The following is a 23,765-nucleotide window of genomic DNA, read 5'->3' as shown; positions in this document are numbered from 1 at the left end:
ATACATGATGTATGCTTCCTAGAAGGTGGACCCCTTCTTTACTGAATCCCCCCATTTCTATTCATTTATTTTTATTATTTCTTTCACCACCACCATAAGTATAGAAGGTGATTTTTTTAAATTAATTGGACAATAGATTCAGTGATATAGAATTGATGTTAAATTAATGTATGTACAGGTGTACAGTCACATGCAGTCACCTGTGCATCACCATTTTGCTAGCAAATTGTGCTAATGGAATGCATTTTACTAATTCATTGTCACTGAATGTTGCCATCCACTGAAAGCAGAAGTTCTCACAGTTTGGTGGTCTCGAGCTTTGAGGTGTGTGTTAACACAATACTGCAATCTTTGTGGGAGTTGACATCCCAGCAAGGTCAAACTGAGCAATGCTCAGAGAAACTGCAAATAACCAAAACCCATATCTCTGACTTTACGGGCCTCAGCTAACATGTTAAATACAAATGTTCACAACAGTAAAATTAGAAAAAAGCTGAATATGTATAGTGTTTTATTTAGAAGGCCAGGAGAAAGCCCGTTTTCTTTAAAAACAACATGGCAGGACAGGTGATTTTTGTTCAAATGCAAACTTGCATTTGAACAAACCACAAGACTGCTGTAACAAAGTCAATAACACACAGTGTCGTGATTGGAGAAAACCAAACATAACATATTAACACAAACACCTGATACGAACTGTCAAGCATGGCGGTGGAGGGATGATGAGTGGGGGTTGTTTTGCACTGAATACCTGGATGCCTTGCTGTCAATGAGTCCACCACGAACTCCGACAGCTAAAGCTCCATTTCCAAGAATTATTACTTTGTTTTCATTTAGATTATTAGTATTGTCATATGTATTGCTTTATTGCAGTTACAATCACAGTATCCTAAACATTACTATTATTTACTCTGTAAAAAGAAGAAGACTAAGATGAAGACTGAAAAATAAAATCACAGTGAGATGTGAAATAAAAAGTGTGTAAAAAAATAATAAAATGTTAAAAGCAGTAAATTCTATCATTTCATTGTCTATCTTTTTTTAAATAGCACCTTCTTTGTGTTGAACACTTTAATCCGTAAAACCCAGCATGATTTGGTCCTGTTTCAACTTTTAAATCCTATTCAGTGTTTTAATAATGGAATAGAACAATATGGCTTTATACAGCAGATCCTCTGACTTGCCCTTGCAGGATGTGATCAGTTATTATTGACACCTGTGCTGTTCCTGCTCTGCCATGTCCAAACGTGTGCGAAAAAGAGATTCTCACAAAGAGAGCTTTTGTTTTTGAAACATGAATAGACTACTCTCTGCAGGACTTTTTCCTGAATAAAGGATTTCATTTCGCATTTACTAAGACTGGGAAAGTGTGGTTTAAGAAGCAAACAGAAGCACGGATTGTGGGGTCTGCAGGGTGTTGTCTAAGTGTTTCCTTTTGGTGACCAGGTGGATTTTTGGGGGGGTGGACGTTTTTATTATATGAGTGCAGCAGGTGCTGAAGGTTGGGGTGGGGGGTGCTTGCAGGCAGTACAAGACCATTTAGACCACTTGGGGGACTCGGGTATCCCAGTCCAGGAGGAGGAGCCTCGGTGGAGTGGAGGAAGTAGCTCCACAGATTGGATAAGTGTGTGTGCGTGTGGAGCGTTTACCTCCATAGTGTGTTTGTCGCAAACCACTGGACTATTGAGCGATAAGCCAAAAGAAAAGAGAAGAAAAGAAGAAAAAAATCCTCAGGAAGACACCACCCGCGGACTGTATCTCGAAGAGATGAAGGGTTGCCTTTCTTTTTATTTCCACGGTACAGGTTGAATCAGCCGGCCAGGAAGCAAGCATTATGCATTCAGACTGCAGGCTGCTATGGGCAGAGCGGTAATGGTGGGCAGGGGACCGACAGGGGCCGGGGTTCTCGTCCTGTCGATACTCATCATTCTCACCACGGAGAGCTGTGGAGGGCAGAAAGGTTTGTACCACTCGGCAGTGCAGTGACAACTGGACGAGCTGTGTGTGACCGCGGAAACCCGCGGCCATGCCGATTTAAAGTGTAAACACAGACGTGTCGATGTTTCGTGGGATGTTTAAAGTGTGTTGTCATGGTCAACAAAACTTAAACCTACCTTACATGGCCCTGTGTGTGCGCGCGTGTACGTGGAGTTGAGCACAGCTCGCCACCGCCCGTCGTGATGTTTTTCTTTTTTGGTGTGAGACGGTTGTAGTAAAACCAGGCAAACCGGTTCCTTAAAAAACTGATACTGTTGGGAAATAACTGCCGCCTTATAAAACGGGTGCTTACCGAATTAACGTGCTGCATGAAATGTTTTAGCTAACGTTGAAAGCAACAGTATGCTGCTTATGTGCTTTTCCTGGTACCCCTGTTCTCTTTAAATTGACAGACTTTTTTAATGGAGTCTGGTTTTTGAGGTCTCTACGAGAGGACCGCACGTTTGGGTGCTTGTGGCCTTGTTGCCTTTTTCAGGTAGCCCAATTTTTACTTTAAAGCTAGCATAACAACCCCGGGTAACAATATATTTTGGTTGGAGAATGCTAACCTGACGCTATATTATAGCTAAATGCAAATATAAGTATATATATTTTTAAAGTCAACAGTCCTCAGGTGGCCACAGATTGGGGGTGGGGTAGCAGTGGGGGTAATGCTGTAAACACGTGGACATAGTGTGTCATAACTTGCATTTCACGTTAACTGAACATTCACATTAATAGATGGGTGTGATGACAGACATTTGCTTTTAGTATTGTTTCTTGAGCCTGAGAGCTTTCCTTTTATGAAAGTCTGCACTCCTGTTAAGCACCATACAGTTGCTCGGTAACTTTTGTGAGTCAGGCTGAGGGAAGCTGCTTTGTTTTTGTCCTGTTCATCTGGATAATGTCCACTGAGAGGCTCTTACGTAACTGCAGGTCCACAGAACATCGAGTTAGCACCATGAAGCGTGACTGCTTAGTGTTATCTCAGAGCCACACACAACATCCACAGACTCGGAGGCTTTGCTTTCTCTCTCACACACGCTCTGTTGAAACACAGCTTTTAATTTTTGAAAAAGTCTCTAAATCATCTCACATGTAATCGTTAACTTTCAGGTTCATGTGTTGTTCTCTGGAGAACAGCCAACATTTTTTTTGTCTATAAAAACTAAACAAGAAGTAATACTTAGCCCTTCACTGAACACCATTACTGCATTGGATTACATAATTTAACAGGCACTGTTATTAAAAGTATGGCAGCATTAAAAACTTTGTTTTTGTTGTTGACCAAATGCTATAAGTTTTCAAAAAGTAAGAAGTTCATTGTGTCATTACATCTGAATTTCTTGTGTATAGATTTTGCATAAAGTATGGCAGATATGTTAAAGTGAGAAACTGGTCATTCTATAAGTGTTTCACAAGCTAGTGGGCGACTTACAGTGAAATCCCTGTTGGACTCAGCAGCACTGGACACTTCTGCATGTACCGCAAAGGTCATTATAAACAACAGGAATCAGTCGCTCTGGAAAGCAAGCTGGGTTATGTGAGGACACCCTCACTAAATTAGCCCAAACATCTTTTTCTGTATTATGCTCTGCTTAAAAAAAAAAAAAAAAAAGAAAGAAAGAAAGATGCTAGTTCATATTGGTCAACATACATTCACCAGCCACAATACAGGGAGTGCAGAATTATTGGGCAAGTTGTATTTTTGAGGAATAATTTTATTATTGAACAACAACCATGTTCTCAATGAACCCAAAAAACTCCTTTATATCAAAGTTGAATGTTTTTGGAAGTAGTTTTTAGTTTGGTGACTATTACTGTACATAATTATTAGGCAACTTAACAAAAAACAAATATATACCCATTCCAATTATTTATTTTTACCAGTGAAACCAATATAACATCTCCACATTCACAAATATACATTTCTGACATTCAAAAACAAAACAAAAACAAATCAGTGACCAATATAGCCACCTTTCTTTGCAAGGACACTCAAAAGCCTGCCATCCATGGATTCTGTCAGTGTTTTGATCTGTTCACCATCAACATTGCGTGCAGCAGCAACCACAGCCTCCCAGACACTGTTCAGACAGGTGTACTGTTTTCCCTCCTTGTAAATCTCACATTTGATGATGGACCACAGGTTCTCAATGGGGTTCAGATCAGGTGAACAAGGTGGCCATGTCATTAGTTTTTCTTCTTTTATACCCTTTCTTGCCAGCCACGCTGTGGAGTACTTGGACGCGTGTGATGGAGCATTGTCCTGCATGAAAATCATGTTTTTCTTGAAGGATGCAGACTTCTTCCTGTACCACTGCTTGAAGAAGGTGTCTTCCAGAAACTGGCAGTAGGACTGGGAGTTGAGCTTGACTCCATCCTCAACCCGAAAAGGCCCCACAAGCTCATCTTTGATGATACCAGCCCAAACCAGTACTCCACCTCCACCTTGCTGGCATCTGAGTCGGACTGGAGCTCTCTGCCCTTTAATTTATAATAATTTAAAATAATTTTCTCTTTTATGGGTCATTCTCTATATTCCCAAGAAATGGATCTCAGGAAAATCAGAGTACATCAGAAGTTTCTGAAATATTCAATTCAGTCCAGTCCATCTGGCAACAAAAAGAACGTTTAAAGTCCCTAAAATCACGTTTCTACCTCATTATGATTCTTAGCTTGGTCAACTTTACAATTTCTCAATGTCTAAATGCATTGAGCGGCAGTCGTGTGATTGCTTGATGAGATTATGGTGTTATCGATATGTTGAACAGGACAGCTTTCGACATTTTCCAGGATTCACATGCATTGTCATTGTTAGCCCCTTTTAAAGGCGACGCTTGCCTCGAGTTCTTCACCTTTTTCTCAAAGACAACCTCTGGAGGAAGCTCATTTGCATTGCTTGTATGCAACGTCATTGTTTCAGTCACTACCCACTGCTTGTGTCCATAGCACAAGGTAGGAATGTAGACAGACAAGCTAATCAACAGTTTTACTGTCACATCTACATTACTACACTACTTTAGTTCTTCCGCTTCACGCTGCAAAACGCCCAAGCGTGAGGTCGAGAGCATCACCTGACAAAGTCAAGAGAGCCATCCTGAGACCAGCAAAGTCGAGCTACTCCCCTACTTGGCTGCTCCTAGAAATTCTCTCCATAAAATTCAGAGAATCGCATCAGAACTTTTCTGACCAGTTTATAATGTCATTGTGGTTAGAGCCATCTTTTATATACGGTCTATGGATATAAACATTTTATGTATAACAACTATTTTGTTTACTTTTTCAAAATGCTAATTCAGTTTGAGCAGACTAAAGGTAAAGCCCCAGCCAGATGTGAAGCAATAAGCTGCTAGCTCGTTGCCTGTTTATACTTGTATTGGGGATCATTTTGAACTGCGGGGTAACTCAGCAGGACAGTGCAAGTTGAACTGACTTAAAATAAACCTCAGTTGTCACATTTTTGCAATTTAATTGCTTAAGGAAACATTAAACCTTACATATCTTTGCTTGTTTTAAGTGAAACTGAGTAAATATATCCTCTATTGCAACAAGATCTCAGTGACCATGAACACAAAATCAACAAAAGCTAGTTTTTGCCCAGTAACCAAGAGATGTGGTGTTACTTTTATAATGTAGATGGTGTAAATCACACCCACTTTTTTTTCTTGCATTTCTTGAAACCCAAACTGTTTTTTTTTGTTGTTCCACAGGTGATGGCTGTGGCCCCAGTGTACTTGGCCCCGAGAGTGGGACTCTGTCCTCTCTGGGATACCCAAGGACGTATCCGAACAACACTGTGTGCGAGTGGGAGATCAGTGTGCCGCATGACAAGAGGATCCATTTTCTCTTTGCTTTATTGGACATAGAAGACAGCGACTGCCAGGTCAACTACCTCCGCCTGTACAACGGCATCGGTCCAAACAGGAGCGAGATTGGTGAGGGTGACAGGCGGATGTTAAACTGGACTTAATGTTTTGTAGAGGGCAAATCCAAGTTGTTGTTAAAAATAAACATGCAGTAAACAATACAGAGTAAGGGAATCCTGCTTGTTTCTATATAAAGCAGCAGATCAGTCTGTGATAGGTTTTTGTCAGGTTTTGGACTGATCTTTGGAAAGCCCTTCTCTGTGCGTCATTCTAACACTGCCTATTGGGTGTCAGAGTCTAACAATTTTCTGAAATCGACAGTTCAACATTCACACCCACTCTGTCATGATTGGCCGGTGTCCAAAGATGAGAGAGACTGTACCCACAGTTTAATCATTTTTCTCTAGCTTTCCTTTCTTCTGTCACTCTTCTTACAAATAATGAACTACCATACTACTGAAGAGACTGTCATTGTTATTAACCCATTATCTTAATTCTGTTGTGTCTTCCTTTTCTTGATGATGTCTGGCTTTTCACTTCAGTGTTGTGTGTGGACGTTTGAAATGCCTGCAAACGCCTCTTCTTTCAGATGAGCTTAGAAAACGCGTCTTATGAGCAGATAATGAACATTATCTGTTTATAGGCACAGGAGAAATGTGGTTATTACATTAAAGGAGTTAAATGTCAGGAAATTGGAGGACGTATTGTCTTTCACTGTTATAACCTCGCCATTGTAAGTTATTAGGCAGATTTCGCCCTGATCTCAGCCAAGGGTGGATTATTTTAAGCTATGGGTGTTTTTGGGCAGTTTAATACGCTAAAGTCAGAGTCATTGCATGATGCATAGGGAATATAAAGCCTGCTAAGGTCATGCGTTTGTTTCCAACATTGGTCTTTGCTAATACGAGGTGCTAATACATACTACTTATACAGATGAACAGCAGCGTCTCTGAGCCTTTTTATTATTGAGTTTCTCATATTTTTGCCATCAGACGTCTAACTTTGGTAGATCAGAAGCTATCAGAGCAATAAGAAAACTTTGGCCTATTATCACAAGTGTTATATTTAGTATAAACTGAGCAAAACTCGTTTTCATTGCCAAAGCCATCCACCTAACTTCCAGAATCCAGGTCAAGATTTTTGACTTTCCTATTTTTGAAAAGGTTAGAACACTGTATATCTTATTATAATGATCATAGTGTATGTATGTACAAATACGTACACATGCAGTGATTATAAACATCTATACGTTTAAAAAATGTATTATAAAAACCAATTCTTTGGATTTTTGTATATATTTTACTTTTGTCACCCCCGTCTGAATGCGTTGTTACGTTTGTGTTGCTATATCAGATTTAAAGTAACAAATGCTTAAAATAATCAGTTGTAACATTTCTTATGTCTTTGTGCTATTTCCAATCAAATATTGGCTTTAAATGATTTACAAAATACTGCACTCTGCTTTCATCTCACACAGCCTCGGCAACAAGTTTATGCCTCCTAGAATATTGGTCAAATTCTAGTGAAATGTGCACATGTTGCGCTCACGGTCAAGGTCACATTTGTCATTTTACGTGCAATAACCTGTGAATTGAGCCGGACGAGCTGCTGCCTGATTGTGAAAATTTTCAATAACCAGATTGACAATGTCCCAAGGTTTTTGGAAACGCTGTTGCCTTATATCAATCTAAAATAGTGCTATGTATGGATGTAAAGCATTGCAAAGTGTATTATAATACATGATGGTGCACATGAATATCTCAACAAATATATCAGTCTGTGGCCGACGAGTCTGCATCATATATGTTGTTGTTATTATTATATATTTATATTATAATTTAGGCCATTATGACCATGAAGGAGGTGTTAGGTTGCTCTTTATCAGAAGGTTCTTATAAAGACCTGCATTTAACTTGGTGAATCCTGGAGAAAGAAAATTAGATTGAATTTTCCCAGAAAATATCCGAGACACTCCTCAAGTCCATCTTACTTAATGAAACTGATGAAATCTTGTTTTGTGGTTTTGTTTTTTTGGGGCATTAATTTGTGTAACTGACCAGCCTCTTTGTATCCCTGTTCTGCTTAACAGTGAAGCTCTGCGGGTTGGGTCTGAAGGTTGAACATCTGTTTAATTCCACTGGCAACCAGGCCACTGTGCAGTTCATGAGTGGGACCCACCATACTGGACGCGGTTTCTACCTGTCCTACTCCACCACTGAACACGCAGGTAACGGCAGACTCTCAGCTCACCCACACCGAAGTCTCTCATCGTCTTCTTATCATCCCAGCCTGCAGTAACAGTCGTGTGGTTCAGAAATCTCAAGTTTGAGCTTGTGTGCACGTCTGCTTCGGCCCCGGGGGTGGGGGAATAAGACTTGATTCAGCGATTGTGAGTTTGGGTTAATCACAGCTATTTCGTTCTGCACCTTCACATTATTTTAACAGCTCTGAAGTAATCTGGGTGTTCTGGAAAAGTCTTGCACGCAGATCAGTAACACATGGGTTTGTCTAACAGCTGGCAACCTGTTACTGTTGGTGTGTAAGAACTGCAGATCTCCCTCCTGTTGGATCATCCAGTTTTCTCTGTGTTTGTCAAAAATCCTGCCGGTGTTAGTGGATGAAAACGTCAGTCGATCAGTCTGGGCAAAAGTGATACACCTAACACCTAATTGGCCAACACGGCAACCTCTAGACAGGACTGTCTAAGTTTTCTGTTTCTAATGGGTAAAGTTGGAACAGGTCTGACTTTCTATAGCTGCCTTAAACATCTTTTTGAGGATTGTGCATGCAGTTTTTCCACTGGGCCAATTCAGATGTGTCCAAACACTTGGAACCAAGAGAATCTTTAATGGGGCTGGGCAGGGAGGGTGACTCGTCATTTTATTTTGCTAATTTAATCATCTGCCTCTTAAAGAATTCCATTTGGTAAATAACAAACTGATGTAATGGAGTTGAAAGCACGTGCGTGCTAATAAATAGATATTTGGCCATTGTGCACATTCTTGGTGCTAGTTTCTGGGAAATAACCCTTCTTCAATGTCCACTGTGCTTAAAAACAGTGTCACTCTAAGTCATATTTGAAAACTAGTGCTTTTGTATTGCCTGGATATTTAATATCATATATTAGTTGCAACAAGTTAGTCAATTAGAGGCTGCAGAACATCCTTTCATGTGATTGCTCGATTTAGATCCTTTGGCTTTTTTCCCCCCAGTTTAAAAAGAAAATGGTTCTAAATATTTGTGTGTTTGTGCAAAATGCCCCTTCTCACACACCGGCTAATATGTTCTCATACTGACAGTGTTATATGTACGTTGAATGTTTTTATGATCAGGACCAATGTAGATGACATGCATGCCTCATTATCCTATATGCAAACGATATCCATGGTGATAAAAAGACCACACAAAAAAAGAAAGGTGGGAGTTGAATAGAGAACTGTGTGTTCACTTCTGTGGCGACGGCACTCGAGGCCGCATGAGAGGCTTTTTACGATGTGGTGTTTGCTCACCGCTGAATAAGAATTTAAACATGCAGCAAAGATAAGGAGCTGCTCTGCTGTGACTGTCTGGAATTCCAGCTGCAGTATGTGCAGGGTGATCATGCTAGTGGGCATCGTTTCAGATGGCTGTTTGTCTTACATAAATGCGAGAACAGCGAGGGGTGGCATGAACAGATGCTAACCACTGAATGTGCACAATTTTGGGTTTAGTCAGATTGAAAATTAGCAGCATACAATGACTGGGAAAAAAAAAGGTAAATCTACTGTTTTCTTACTGGATGTGTTCCCACTGGGCTGTGATGGTTAAAGCTGAGTGTAGTTAATGAAAGTAGCAGGGAGGGGGTGAAGGAAAATCCAGACTTTTTGGGAAGTGGAAAAGGGGCAAAGCCACAGTGAAGCCACAATGGCACTGAGGGGTAAAAGGAAGTGAGAGTAATTGAAAAAATATTCATGGTTTGTGGTTTTATTGTAAGACTTGCATCCTGTGAGAAAGTCCTAATTGAGCTCAACTGTGATATATTACACAGTAGTGAGGTTGCAGGATTAGATGAATTGTAACGGACACGAGAAACAGCCGGTGGCAGCTCGATCCAAGTCACTCATGTTAGAGTTCTGCACAGGGACAATGGGGACAAAGCTGTACGTTATCTTAATTACCAAGGATTTAAAATTAGAGATTTATTTCCTTAGTAAGCATCTCCCTTGTTTCTGAAGACGTGCCTCGTCATGTGGATGCTTTGGAGATAAATGGATAATTGGAGCCACAAGAAGAAAGCCGCAGCAGTGACGTGTGTGCGATGCAGTAATATTTTTGTCTTGGCGGTTATCTCAGCTCGACTGAATCACTGCAAGGCAAACAAGGCCATCAGTGCGCCCAGCCACTTTTTCCACAAAGGCGCTGATGTGCGTGATGTCGTCTTGTAACTGATGCATGCAGATGAGCGTGGGTGGACAGTTTGCACAGCTAAGTAACTGAGTAACCATGGTGATTGGGGGTGTTTGTCATTTTTTTGACTCATTGGTTGGTCTGCCAGATAAAGGGTTTTATTTTTCTCTTTGTAATGTGGTGAAGACTCCCACACACTGACCATCTCCACGAGGTTTATTTACACTTCTTAGTAGCCCACATCATCCTGTTGGACTTCACGTCCACACCCAACTCACATACCCCTCCAATAACACACATCCTTCACTGGATGACTTTAACGTGTTCGACCTGGATGTGAAAAACGACCAAAATTTCTCCAAAATGAACTGATTCCAGCTACTTAATGCAATTACTTTGCTGTGTTTATTTGTCTGCTGTGATCCAGTGAGAGTGAACTGAACATCTGCTCGCTTGAACAACACAAATAAAAAAACATTTCAACCTGAGTGCTCTGGATGGTTGCTTTTAGCCATTCTAGCAGCGGGTGCACTCTGTTGAATGGTCCATCTCACCACTTTGCTCCACAGCTGTTTAATGTTTAATGTACCCACCCTCGTGGCACTCCGAGGAATCCCAGTGGGGCTTATGATTCGCTCACTGTCACCGTGAGGCCAAATTTAGTCAGAACGTTGGATTTGTCGAAATGTATGTTTAACATTAATCAGCGATTACGATGATGATTAGCTGGATATGTTAAACGGTTCAAAAGGTAAAGAAACTGAAAGGGTGGATTTAAGAAGGGAAAAAAAAAAGTGGGTGATACTTTATCAAGAACATGCAGAGAAACCAGTTCTGATGCTGTTTATTTGCCTTTGCAGATCTAATCACCTGCGTGGACAAGGGAATGAACTTCACCGAGGCAGAGTACAGGTAAACAGAGTTTGCTTTTTGTGCATGTCGGCGCACTGATTATACTGGTGGATATGAACTGTGAACATGCCGCTCTCTTTTTAGGAAGTACTGTCCGGCAGGCTGCTTGACATCTACAGAGGAGATTTCTGGAACTATACCCAATGGTTACAGAGAGGTGGGTACACGCCCCGTCTATGCACAGACATACACGTGCATCGCTTTTATTTATGTTTTCTTAGCTACAAGTTATCTTTGTGAAGGAGGCGAAAGGAGCGGTGGCTCAAACGTGTCTTGGATTGATGACCTCACAGCACCCCCGCTGCGTGTGAGGTCACGGGCACTAAGTCTCTGGTTGATGACCTCATGTTTAGAGCTTGAGGATGTCTCATAAGGAGCGAAGGGAGGAAGGGAGCGAGAGAGGGAGTGGTGCTGCTGGCTGACGGGAGGATAGGGAGGAGCGTGGGGTTGTGCTTCAGGGAACGAGGCGCCCCACAGGAACAGAGGAGGGGCAGGGTCAGCGGGTGAAAGGGAGGTGAGATAATAGTTTGGCTGAAAATAATAACCTTGTAATCCAGTCCAGCTGCAGGAGGGTGCTGAGCAGGGGTGTGTGTGTGTGTGTGTGTGTGTGTGTGTGGAGCAAAAAGCCTGAAGAGTGAATCAGTGTGATTAGAAGTTGCAGAAACCCTTTGTGTACGTGCATGCCTGAGCCGCTTTTGCTTGTGTGCATGTGATTCATTCATGATTGTGTCTTTGGGAGTGTGTGTGTGTGCGTCTCTCACAAGGATCAGTTTCTACACCCAGATCATAATCCTGCAGCTGACTTTTACTTCACAGATTTATTCAGTGATCCATGTTCTGGTATTTATTTATTAAATTTCCATCTCCCACTTATAACACGTGTTAGTCTTGTGTGTTAGCGTGGTTTCCTCTGCTGGAGGCAGGGCACTGTGGTTTGGAGCATTACTTTGTGTTTGTGTTAGTGGTTTTGGCTGGCTCTCTTAAGGATGCGGTATGTGTTTTTGGGGAAGTTTAAGAGTCACACGGAAAGTGTTGATTGCTTGTGGCAGCCTCTAACTGCTATGTGTGTTTGTGAATACATGCGTGGGCTTGTCACTATTCCCCCCCCCCCCATGCCAGCGTGGGTCTTTCCCGTAAGACTATTTTCCCCCTCGCACCACCAGCTGCTCATCGGAAGGAGCTCGTGGCCAGAGCGGGATCAGGTTTTGTCAGTTTCTCAGTGATGTGGCACCAGGTTTTGACAGGAATGCAGCTGGGAGGGAATCATTACCTTCATTGCCACTTATTATCCTCTGTGCACAGAAGTGACATCATCCTGACTCATCAGCCTTTATCTCCCTCGGTTTGAAGGTTAAGCGATTATGCTGCAAAGCGGTACTGCCTGTTTCCACTCGGCAGCTTGAAAATGGAGCAAATTTGTAATGGCACCACATGTGTGCCACATAGGAACACCACTACTACTCAGACTGTCTTTCCTTTCCCAAAACTTCATGATTCCAAAAAGTTTAACTTTTCAAAGTCTGTATTTGTGAGGTAGTAAAGATATGGTTTTCAATTTTTTTTTAGCAAAGAAACATAAAATGAAGCATTTTTCTATTGATGAATCAACTTGTGGGTCCTCTGTTGGGGGTGGGGAATCCATCCATCCATCCATCCATCCATCCATCGATCCATTCTCTGCCTATCATAGGAGGCTGGAGCCTGTCCCAGCTATCACAGGGGAAGAGGCGAGGTGCATCTGAAAGCCTTTTTCTAGTCTGTTTCTACTCTATATTCAGACTTTATGCTGAAAATCTATGCAAACTAATATGACCAGTCGTACATTAACAACATCAATGACAATGGCCCAACAGACCACAAGTCACAAGACTACAACATGCGGTCAACATTCATGCAGACAGGAACGACTGGTAGAAAACAGAAACATCAAGACTGGATGTTTCTCTTGTGACCTGCGAGGTCTGATAAGGTGAAAGAAGTGGACTTTTTAGGTGATTTAAAGTGGTTATAGTAGAAAGCAAAGTCTCTCTGAGATGACACTGTTTAACTTTCATTCAAATTTCAACCTCTTTAAATGTCCTTAAGTGATTTACAAATAGCAAGAATTATATTTTTTTTAATCTTGTGAAAAGTGCATTTCAGACGTTAGTTGTATCTTTTATTTTGGTGAATCAGATCTGACTCACTTACTCTTTAGTTAATCTGATCTGGTTTGTAACAACAAAAGGACATAATGATAAGAATATATCAGTTTAATCCTTTGTTCCTTTCGTTCCACAGTCCTCCCCTCTGTGTGTGGCAGCAATCCATGCAGGTGTGGTGTCCAACGCAGCAGGAGGGAATATCAGTGTGGTCAACAGCAAAGGCATCTCTCACTATGAGGGCACACTGGCTAACAATGTCACTTCCACTGTGTAAGAGATTCACCACAGTACACACATGCTCTTCTTCTCTGTTTGCTCCTCTTATTAAACCAAATGTACTTGGTCTCTGTCCTAGAGAAGGTTAAATATATATGCAAATATAAATGATTCTGACAGTTTGGGAAATCATAATATTTGCTGGATCTTCTTTCTTACTCCTTAGAGGAACTCGGTCAGATAGCCTGTTCACCTTCACGACCAACGGTGAGTCATCCAGGGTCTTTGCTGTATTGTTTTTCCTATTAAGGACATGATTTTCAGATTCTGTTCACTTGCTGTCGATGACATGTTTTTGTGAGAAATACAAGATACAATTTTAAAATTGATTTGTAAATAAGTTGCTTAAATGATTTATAGGTTGCTTAAGAAACAGCCTCAGTTTATCAAATGGGGGGAAAACAAGGGAAAGAGACACTTGTTTAAAGAATTATGATGAATTTCACTTCCTTACTGTCATTATTTTGGTAGGGGTGTTTTTAGGTGCTTGTATGGCATTATTTTGTCAGGGGGCTTTTTAAAATGTGATTGTCTGTAAAGAAAATATCAGCGTCCGAGCTGGAAAATTCTACAGGGCTCCAAATCTTATGTCAGAGACTGGACATCCAAATATTTTGGGGGACTTTCCCCTGGAATTTCTGTTGCTACAGGCATTATCAACTAGGATGTAAATCTTGAAGGTTACCTTTTAATGTAATGCAACCCAAACTTTATTTCATTTCTTAAAGATTTTCTGTTCTTATTACTGAAGCTAAGGGTCTGTTTGTGCTTTCAGGCTGCTATGGAACGCTGGGTTTGGCATCTGGGGGCGTTGCTGATACTCAGCTCAGTGCTTCGTCTGTGTTGGACTGGAGCACCCGTGTGTGGGCACCGTCAGGGGCACGGCTCAAAAAGGAGGGACTGCCATGGGCCCCTTCTCAGAGTGACCAGCAGCAGTGGCTGCAGGTAGATCTCAAGAAGGAGAAGCGGATCACAGGTAAACAAAATTCTAATAACAAAGTTATGTTAATTCAATAAACACAACACATACACATACATTACAGCCACTGTCTCTAATTTAGGTTATAGGCTTAGCTGTAAAATCTCACCAGGCTTCAGTGGATGATTGGCTGGTGATTCTCTGACGTTGTGTCTTGTGACACCTTCCTTTACACAAACGTTGACCTCATCCTCAGGATAAACTGTGACCACATACTTAATCTGTACCTTTACAAAACAAGGTCACCTTCAGGCGAGCTGATAAAGTTTGCAAACCTTTATGAGCAGTGGCTTCAGTGTTTAAGAAAGTTTGGCAGCTTTTGAGTTGCATATCTGTAAATTTCTCTTTTCTTATATGCCATGCATTGTTGCTTTGTAATATTATCACAAATCAGTTAGATCAGTTTATTTCAAACATTTAACAGACTAAAGTACAGTTGACATATACGGACATTCAACAAAATAAAACACCAACTATTTTAATCAGCTGTATATAAGTAACTTAGATTTATTGTTTGAGTAGAAAGAAGTATTAACATATACGATCCTTCCCCCTCCTGTCTAGTGAATGATCACAATAATATCTTACTTTCAAATCACATACCCATGAGCCATATACCCATACGGGTGCATTTATACCTATCCATTGATATATATACATGTAAAGAGTGAACGTATTAATGTATTCATATACACATATTAGGGCTGTGCGATATGACCAAAATCTCATATCCCGATATAAGACCTCTATCGTCCCAATAACAATATAAATCACAAAAATTTAACATTTTCTGTAAATTCTGTGAATCTCGGGCAGCTCGACTTGCATGAAGTGTTTCCAGCTGGGCGTCGTCTACCTGGAGTTGAGTGTTTTAACCAATGCATGAAACTATACATTTTTAGATATGTTGTAACGGCCGCCGTTTTCTTTGTGAGTATTTATTACACGGCGTGCTGCGGGGGAAAAGCCTGTTCTAACATTTGAGTCTAAGGTTTATTTTTTAGCACCTGGCGGCTCTTTTTTTTGCTTCTCATCCGTAAACACTCTGCATCTTTCATGTGATTCAGTTTATTTTGAAAAGTGTCAACAGGATCTTGAGCTTTATTGTGAAAGCTTTATGTGGAAAATGAACAAGCGGACACGCGATGGTTTTACTGTTGTTGTTGCTAACGACAACTCATAAAAACAGGCGGTTGTCCGTCTGTAGTGTGGTTATGTTAAATATAAGAGAAAGAGAGAACTTGGCTATATTAAAGAAATTAATATAGCCACTACAGTGACCATCAAAACCATGAAAAAAATATTGCCATAAACTTTATTTTGCGACACCACGAAACAAACGATAGCAAATGATACGATAAACGTTTTTATATCGTCATCCGATATATATCGAACAGCCCTAACACATATGTACATACACTCACATGCATATGTACATATACACCTTTGAATGCCTAAATGGACATTCAGATACCACTCAGAGCTTCCTCATCAGTATTTTAGGAAAATGTTTGAACATTTCTGTGTATATGTAGTGTGCATGCCATGGGCACAGTTATAGCCTCTTCCAGACATTTGTGTTATGAGTCATTATTGTTGTTCTCAATTCAGAAGGCAGTTGCTTACTTCTGAGCCTCTATAAAACGGGCGGGGCAGTTGCACCACTGGCAGGCCACAAGTGTTTGGTTGATGCTAAAAAAAAAAAATTCAAAATAGAATTCAAACTGGTCGTAGCAAACGGCTGCCCTTCCCTGAGCCTAAATCTGCCGTTGGGTTCTTCCTGTAAAAAGGGAGTTTTTCCTCCCCACTGTTGCAAAGCGCTAACGCAAAGGGGATGGTCTGGTTGTTGGGCTTTCTCTTTATTATTGTACGGTTTTTACCTTACAATGTAAAGTGCCTTGAGGAAGTGTTGTGGTGATTTGGCACTATATACATAAAATAAAATAAACCTTTTGCACATTAATGAAATAAACAATTTTACAATATCTATGACTTTTTACTACTTATGTTATAATATAATTTCTATATAGTGAGGTGAGGTACGCCATCTCATTTACAACAGAGGCAAAGACTTGATCAAAGCTGAGATGATGATTGCATCAAAACAGATCTAAGAGATACCAGAGCTCAAGCTTCACAACAAATGCATTCCATGTAAACCATTTACTGTATGTGGCGCTTGAGAATGCCTGATGCAAGACTGTGGTTTCCATAGAACTCAGTATCTCTTCTCATCTCTGATAAAAACGGCAGACGGTAAATACAGGATGTAGTAAATGGGGAGTGATTCTGGACACAGCCGCAGTCCTGAGCTTTCAGTCGAGTCAGCTGTACGACATCTTCCTGTTTCCTCTCTCTGTGCATGCATCCAGGAATCATCACCACTGGTTCTACCCTCAGCGAGGAAAAGTGCTACGTTTCAGCATACCGGGTCCTGTACAGTAACGACGGCAAGCAGTGGTCCGGCTACAAAGAATCAAATTCTGTACAAAACAAGGTAATCAAACCCTGCTCGCTCAACAGTTACAAAAACAAAAAGAGTGCAAAGCAAAATGACGTAACCCCCTTCTTCCAATTGGTGCAGATGGACCAAAATATCACTTTAGAAGTCTGCAGAGACACTAATATGGAATGTTACCAGAGCAGCTACTATTGACTAAGAGATGTTTATGGCAGGAAATTGGAGCAGTCAGTGGTTTGAGTTAAGTGCTGTGGTAGACAAGTCTGGACACTTGGGCATTAATAATGGATGGATATGGATTTAGTGGCAGAGTTCTTGGGCTGAAACTGCTGTCTATCAGTTCCTTTCTACTGGGATTCTCAGTCTCATATTGTGTGGAGGAAAGTAAGTATTAGCTTGCCAAGTTGGAAAGTAATCAGCTTATAGTGCATTTGTCCTCAAACTGAATTGTTCCTGCAGCTGTTACTACAGTTGGGTTCAAACCTCTGACACAAATAAGAGAGCTTGTTATTATTTTGTGTTAGATTTTTCAAGGCAACAACAACTACGGAGACGAGGTGAGGAATAACTTCATTCCACCAATCGTGGCCCGGTTTGTGAGGATCAATCCCATCTCGTGGTACAAGAGAATTGCACTCAAGTTGGAGCTGCTTGGCTGCCAAGTTCCTTCAGGTAAATGGAGTGTTTACTGGCAGATCAGCAAAGTGAGCTGATCAACACAGATGTATGTATTGTGCAAACGTTTCGAGACACCACTCATTTCTTTATATTTTGCTAGGCTTTCTCTCCAAAGTTTTTCTTGTACCTGATTATTATTCAACTACTTAATACTGTCCTATGAATAATTTAAGCAAAACAAAAAAAACAAAAAAAAACGACACCAAACTTGGATGAACCATAATTGTCTCAAACTAACCAAAGAGCCAATTTTCAATTTAGATTTAAATTTAAAATCTTTGTTACTAGTTACTAGATGGTTTCAGTGGAAGAGTGGTTGGCCCGAAACCTGAAGTCTTAAGGAAAGGAAACATGGAGAAAAGAGATGCCAAATTACAGAATAAGAAAACTAAAAAATCAGTGGAAGGGGAGGTCAAACAGCAGTGACCATTTTACATGTAAAACATGGTGGAGCTGCTTTCATGGTTTGGGGCTGTATTTCAGCCAGAGGTGTTGTCAAAGTTGGTGCAGTAAAAACACATCTGAATGGGGGAAAAAACACACAATGGAACAACAAGTCATGAATTGGCCTCCCAGGGCTTGGATCTCATTACTGAAGGAGTGTTGAATCATCTTGATGGAACAGAACAAAAGGCAGCCAACATCCAAAGAAGAGGTTTGAATGTCTTTTAAGATGGACAGCTATTCCTGAAAGCTGCTTAAATAGATTATACAAATGCTGCCTAGCAGAGTTCAGGCTGTGTTGAAGAATAAAGGTGGTCATACCAAATGTTGACTTTCAAGCCCGTTAGAATTGTACAAACTGTGGATTTCCATTGAATATTTCCACATTTCATTAACTTGCTAGAAAAAAATGTTTCCATTTTCCCAGCAACAAATAAAGAACTGCAGGGTGGCTTGAGACATTAGCACCGTACTGGAAGTACATTTGTATTCATTTATTTGCAGAAAGGCGCACGACAGATTTGAGGCCAAGGATGTCCCCTCCCCGTCGTACTCCTGGCGGCACAAAACATCCACCTCACCTTGGCCAAACAACACCTACCCCGAACATAAGAAACACCACCATGCCTCCCCACACTGGTAAAGGTGCGTGCAGTTTTTGACAACAACACTTAAAAAAAAATAGTATTTTATATTATAATAACTTTGTGCATTCCCCCCCCTTTTAGATGTGACTCTGGCAGCAGTCCTGGTTCCCGTGTTGGTCATGGTCGTGACTCTCATCCTGATTGTGTGCTGTGCTTGCCACTGGAAGAACAGGTATGCATCTTCTTTCTTTGTGTTTTTGTGTTATCTTTGGAGGGGGGGGGGGTTGTTGATTTTTTTTATTTTATTTTTTTTTATTTATTTTTTGCCCTTTTGACTTTACTCGTCTCTGACAGGAAAAAGACTTCTGAGGGAACGTATGATCTTCCTCACTTGGATAGCACAGGTACGTCATCGCCGTGCAGGACAGCTCAGTTTGCCTGGATGTGTTTTGTGGACTTACTGTTGCACCTCTGTGCATCTGTAGCAGACTGGTGGAAAAGCATGAAGCAGCTACTGCCCTCCAAGATGGTGGAGACGGAGGATTCGGTGCGATACAGCAGCAGTGAAGTCAGCCGGCTAACGGGGAGGGGTGTCGTACCAGGGCTACATGCTGAACCTGCAGGTAAATGCTGTCGCCTGCAGTAGCTGCTGAAGTAACCAGGCGTTCTTAGTACAGTGCTAATTTTCTCGAATTAGGTTTGTATTTATTGACATGCAGTGTTGGAAAAATGCATCTGCAGCCATCCTGATTTCTTTTTTTTAAATATTGTTTTTATGCATATTTGTTACACTTATACATTTCAGATCCTGAAACTAATTTTCATCTTAGACAAAGAAAACCAGACTAAACACACAGTGCGGATTTTAAATGATGATTTCTTTTATTGAGGGGGAAAAAGTGATTCAGACCTACCTGGCCCTGCGCGAAAATGTAATTGCTCCCTAAACCTAATAACAGGTTGTGCCACCCTTGGCAGCAAAAACTGTAACCAAATGTTTGCAGTAACATAACGACTAATCTTTGACATCACTGCAGAGGAATTTAGGACGGCTCTTCTTTGCAGAATAGTTTTAATTTAGACACATTGGAAGCTTTTCCCAGCATGAACGGCTTGTTTAAGGTCTTCTCATTGTCCTGCTGCGTAACCCAGGTGTGCGTGAGCTTCAAGGACTTCCAGAAAAAAAACAGAATTCAGGATTCCACCAATGACTGCAGTTAAGTTATCCTGAAGCAGCAAAGCAGCCCTAGTCCATGACACTACCACCACCATGTTTGACTCTTGGTTTGATGTTGTTCTGGGGTCTTTTGTGACCTGGATGAGTTGTCGATGTGCGAAGTTTTGTTGAAATTTCTCCTATTGTGGATTGTGTGGTTCACTGGAACCTTAGAAATGCTTTTGTAGCCCTTTTCTACTTTAGCTCCAGACTGATAGTTGTCAGTGACTTTATTTCACAGCTGTTTCTTTAGCTTGTAGCATGATGTGTTGCTTTTTGAGATCTCTTAGCCTGCTTCAGGTTCGAAAGGTACAACAGGTTCTGTTTGAGTGATTTCTTGATTCAACAGGTCTTAATCAGGTCTGGTTGTGGAGAGTGACATTTACCACAGGTTTCCAAAAAATGTCATTAATCACAGTTAAGTGGGGGAAATAGTATTTTACCCCACTTAATAAATGATATAATTTAAAAACTCAAAATTTTGTGCTTACTTGTGTTAAACTTGGTTTGATCTGAACCAATTAAGTGTGACAAATATGCAAAAAAAAAATAACAAATTGGGAAGGGGGCAAATATTTATTCAAAACACTGTAAAATGTGTTTCTATCTAGTGTTTTCTTTTTCACACAAATCCAGAATCAAAGACTTTCACTTCTTGTCTGTAGCACTTAGCTCTGAGTGCACACATTCAATATCTGAGTGGTATTTATCTGATGTCCTCTAAATAAATCACACTTCTTAACATGTCTAAACTATTTTTATCAGTTAACTGTTGGTTTTGTTCTTTCTGTAGAGTATTTGGCTAAAACAAACAAACAAACAAACAAACAAAAAAGGATTGAATAACATACTTTTATATAAACCAGTTTCTCCCACTTCAGGGCAGAGTTAAGTTTTGGGAGAGATTAGATATCCAATTAGTTCCACTAATTGCAGGGTTAGCGGTTTGATTCCCCACATCCTGGATTGCTGCTACAAACCTCTGTGCAGCTGCAGATTGCTTCTATAAAATTAGAAAGTTAAAGGCTTTTGTAACATAGAAATTCAATTGTTAATCGGTTTCCTTAGTTGCTTAGCATTCTAGAGAATTTGGGAGCAATTTCAAGAAGTAACCTGGTATCTGTAAGATGCCCTTGATTTTTAATATTTCTTTACTGTACACTTTCCTTTCAGAATATGCCCAACCACTCGTAAGTGGCGTAACAACATTAGGAGCAAGGTCAACCTTTAAACCAGATGATGGGCCTTCCCCAAGATACTCTGATCCAGACCTGTATGACGCCCCCATCTCTTCAGGTTTATGCCACGCCTACGCCGAACCCCTGCCATCTTCAGGATCTGAATACGCTACGCCCATTGTGGTTGACATGGGTTTGAAGCAGCCCTCGACTTTGTGTAATTTCATGGGCGCCAGGCCCGGCTCACTGCATCCATGGACAGACAGTGGCCAGTCAGGGAACACTGCATACGATAGACCCAAAACCTCCACTGAACTTGCCACACCCACTGAGGATCTGACTTATCAGGTACCTCAAAAAAGCACTCAAAAGCCAACAGGACAGGGCTGAAAAGCTTGAATGCACATGGCCTTAATCTGCCCCTCACTACCAACGCGACCCAAAGGATAAAGATGGGGTTGAGTTGAGAGCCGTTGAGCTTTGTGCTTGAGTCTTGAATGAACACTACCTTCGCTTTAGATTCATCCGGAGATGTCTGTTTCCTAATTGTTTCTGCATGGCCACAAACAGCTTGTGTAGTGCCATTAGAGTCCTATCACTGAAATCACAAAGATGAATGTGCTCGTGCCAGGCGTGAGTCGGAAATGGATGAACGGAAAGAGTGGAGGGTGAAAAGAAGAAAGCTGACTACTATTTGATAAAGACTTTGTCCCTGTTTTGTGATTTTTATTTTTTTTTTCTCTTTTTAAAGGTCTTGCATCCTGTGAAACTGTGATTTCCATTCTGCCGCTGTCTGTTACACACTAAACTAGATCCAACTGAAATGTACCCGATGATTTACATCCATCGAATCTGAGGGTGTTCGTACTGAATTAATTGCATGTTGAGGAGTTCCTCGTTTGCAGCGAGACTCTTGCTTTCCACGGTACGTCGTTGTCTTATTTTGTTTTAAAAGCATGACTTGAAATTGTGTATAGTTCTAGTAATTCCATTACTGCAATCCTGTTTAAAAACTCAAATGATTTATGAATATTTATTTTTTATTTCACATCCTGCTGATAAGGAGAGACTCTTTAATAGTAAGCATCCCGCCACTCAGTAACGCGCTGTTATCGACACCTGACTGACAATAAATTTTGTTTTATAGATGTATAAAAGAAAAGGTCAGGAGAATCAATCCAGTGAACGTCCAAAAATCCTTTGAAAATACTCTTTTTGTAGTATTGGGAGACCAAATGTTGCCTTTTCTGTGTTTATGCAATGTTGATTCACAACAGAGCCGACTTTCACAATCGTGCCAACATCCCAAGTTTAGCCAAATAAACATTTGCGCAGTCTTAACTGATTTATTTTTTTCTGTTTTCTACATTGTTGGATGAAAGAAAAGGTACAAGTAAAAAGCGGTAGATGAGCAAACATGTTACAGCTGTGATAACTTTATAGTTTGTGTGTTTCTTAGATCGTGTTTTGTGGATCGTGGTGATTGTCTGGTGATGAAATTGGGTGTTGTGACTTGTTCCATTATTCGTATCTCTGTGCATCAGTGTCTGTACGTGCGTAAAGCTGTCGTCATATTTTGGCCTTGTGGGGTTTTTGGACAATTTACAGTGTGGCTTATAGTAGGACGTCGTCTGTAGCACCGATAGACCTGCGTTCCTCTCCTTCGCCTGTGCTACTCATGTGCAGGTGGAGGAGAAATGCAGAACAAGCTGCTTCATATCTTTTACAAGAACAACAACCTGATCCTAAAGGTGTTGTTCCAACAGCTGTGCCACTGTCACGCTTTGATCGTGCTCAGTAACCAGTTTTCCAGAGCTCCAGGTGCTCCCTGGTCACAGAAGGGTTGAGTTTGTGGCTCTCACTGATTGTATATAGAAATAAAGAGTTTTTAAAAGAAAATGTTGTAGTACTTGGTATTTTTCAAGAAGATTTACTAATTATTTGTCTGTTTCTGTTTAATGTTTGGTGAAAGAGGTTCTGGGTTGAATCCAGCCTGGCGGCCTTTCTGTGTGGAGTTGGATGTTCTCGTTGTCTGTGTGGGTTCTCTGGGTTCTTCTGCAGGTATTCTAACTTCCTCCCACAGTGCAAAGACATGCATGGGTTTAGGTTAATTGGTGACTCTGAATTGACAATAGGTGTTAATGCGAGTGTTGGAGGGTTAACCCTCCAACAGGTTAGTGGCCTGTCCTGGGTGTACTCTCCCTCTTGCCCTATGACAGCTTGGATTGCCTCCATCCCATCTATGACCCCGAGCTGGATAACTGGAATCAATGGGTATCAAACTACTTCCTCAGGATTTGCTTGTCCAGTGTGTTGGACTGCCAGTGTAGCAGTTAACACATGGAAGACTGGCAGGAGACAAAATCCCAGTCTAAGAAGCTAGAGTACTCCCAGGCCCAAGCCTGGACAAACGGGATTGTGTAAAATCGAATCTACAATCAAATGTGGCTCAATCTGCTGCGGTGACCCGTTGGGAAATAAGAGAGGGGCCAAAGTACCTTCAGTATGTTTATTTGACAAAAACTGCAAAATTGCACCCACTTCCTTCAACCTGCCCATGCTTGTAGTCTCAATTTGTAAGTCTGTGAAGGTAACTTAGTACAGCAATACGCTAACAACTGAACCTGTAAATGTTTGCATTTAGCTAGGCTGCAGATT

At 41.0% G+C, this 23,765-nt stretch overlaps 1 protein-coding gene across 4 annotated transcripts; it reads left to right on the top strand.

Moving 5' to 3' along the window:
- Positions 1-1,562: 1,562 nt before the first annotated feature.
- Positions 1,563-23,006, top strand: dcbld2 (discoidin, CUB and LCCL domain containing 2). 4 transcript variants are annotated; one of them, XM_040005375.1, is made up of 15 exons: positions 1,563-1,960; positions 5,691-5,915; positions 7,936-8,073; positions 11,093-11,144; positions 11,229-11,301; positions 13,425-13,558; positions 13,731-13,771; positions 14,340-14,540; positions 16,916-17,040; positions 17,529-17,676; positions 18,631-18,765; positions 18,855-18,945; positions 19,068-19,117; positions 19,199-19,336; positions 21,103-23,006. In XM_040005375.1, the coding sequence occupies exons 1-15, from the start codon at positions 1,858-1,860 to the stop codon at positions 21,495-21,497; spliced, it is 2,049 nt and encodes a 682-aa protein (XP_039861309.1). In that variant the 5' UTR covers positions 1,563-1,857; the 3' UTR covers positions 21,498-23,006. The 4 variants fall into 4 exon arrangements, with proteins under 4 accessions (XP_039861309.1, XP_039861307.1, XP_039861305.1 ...); XM_040005373.1 differs by having other exon boundaries at positions 18,631-18,771; positions 19,202-19,336; XM_040005372.1 differs by having other exon boundaries at positions 1,564-1,960; positions 18,631-18,771.
- The last annotated feature ends 759 nt before the right edge of the window (positions 23,007-23,765 follow it).

The sequence above is a fragment of the Simochromis diagramma genome, unplaced genomic scaffold (assembly GCF_900408965.1).
Source record: "Simochromis diagramma unplaced genomic scaffold, fSimDia1.1 OVJJ01000501.1, whole genome shotgun sequence".
Taxonomy (NCBI): Eukaryota; Metazoa; Chordata; class Actinopteri; order Cichliformes; family Cichlidae; genus Simochromis; species Simochromis diagramma.
The sequence above is the reverse complement of the archived record's forward strand: the minus strand, read 5'-3'. Positions and strand labels throughout refer to the sequence as shown.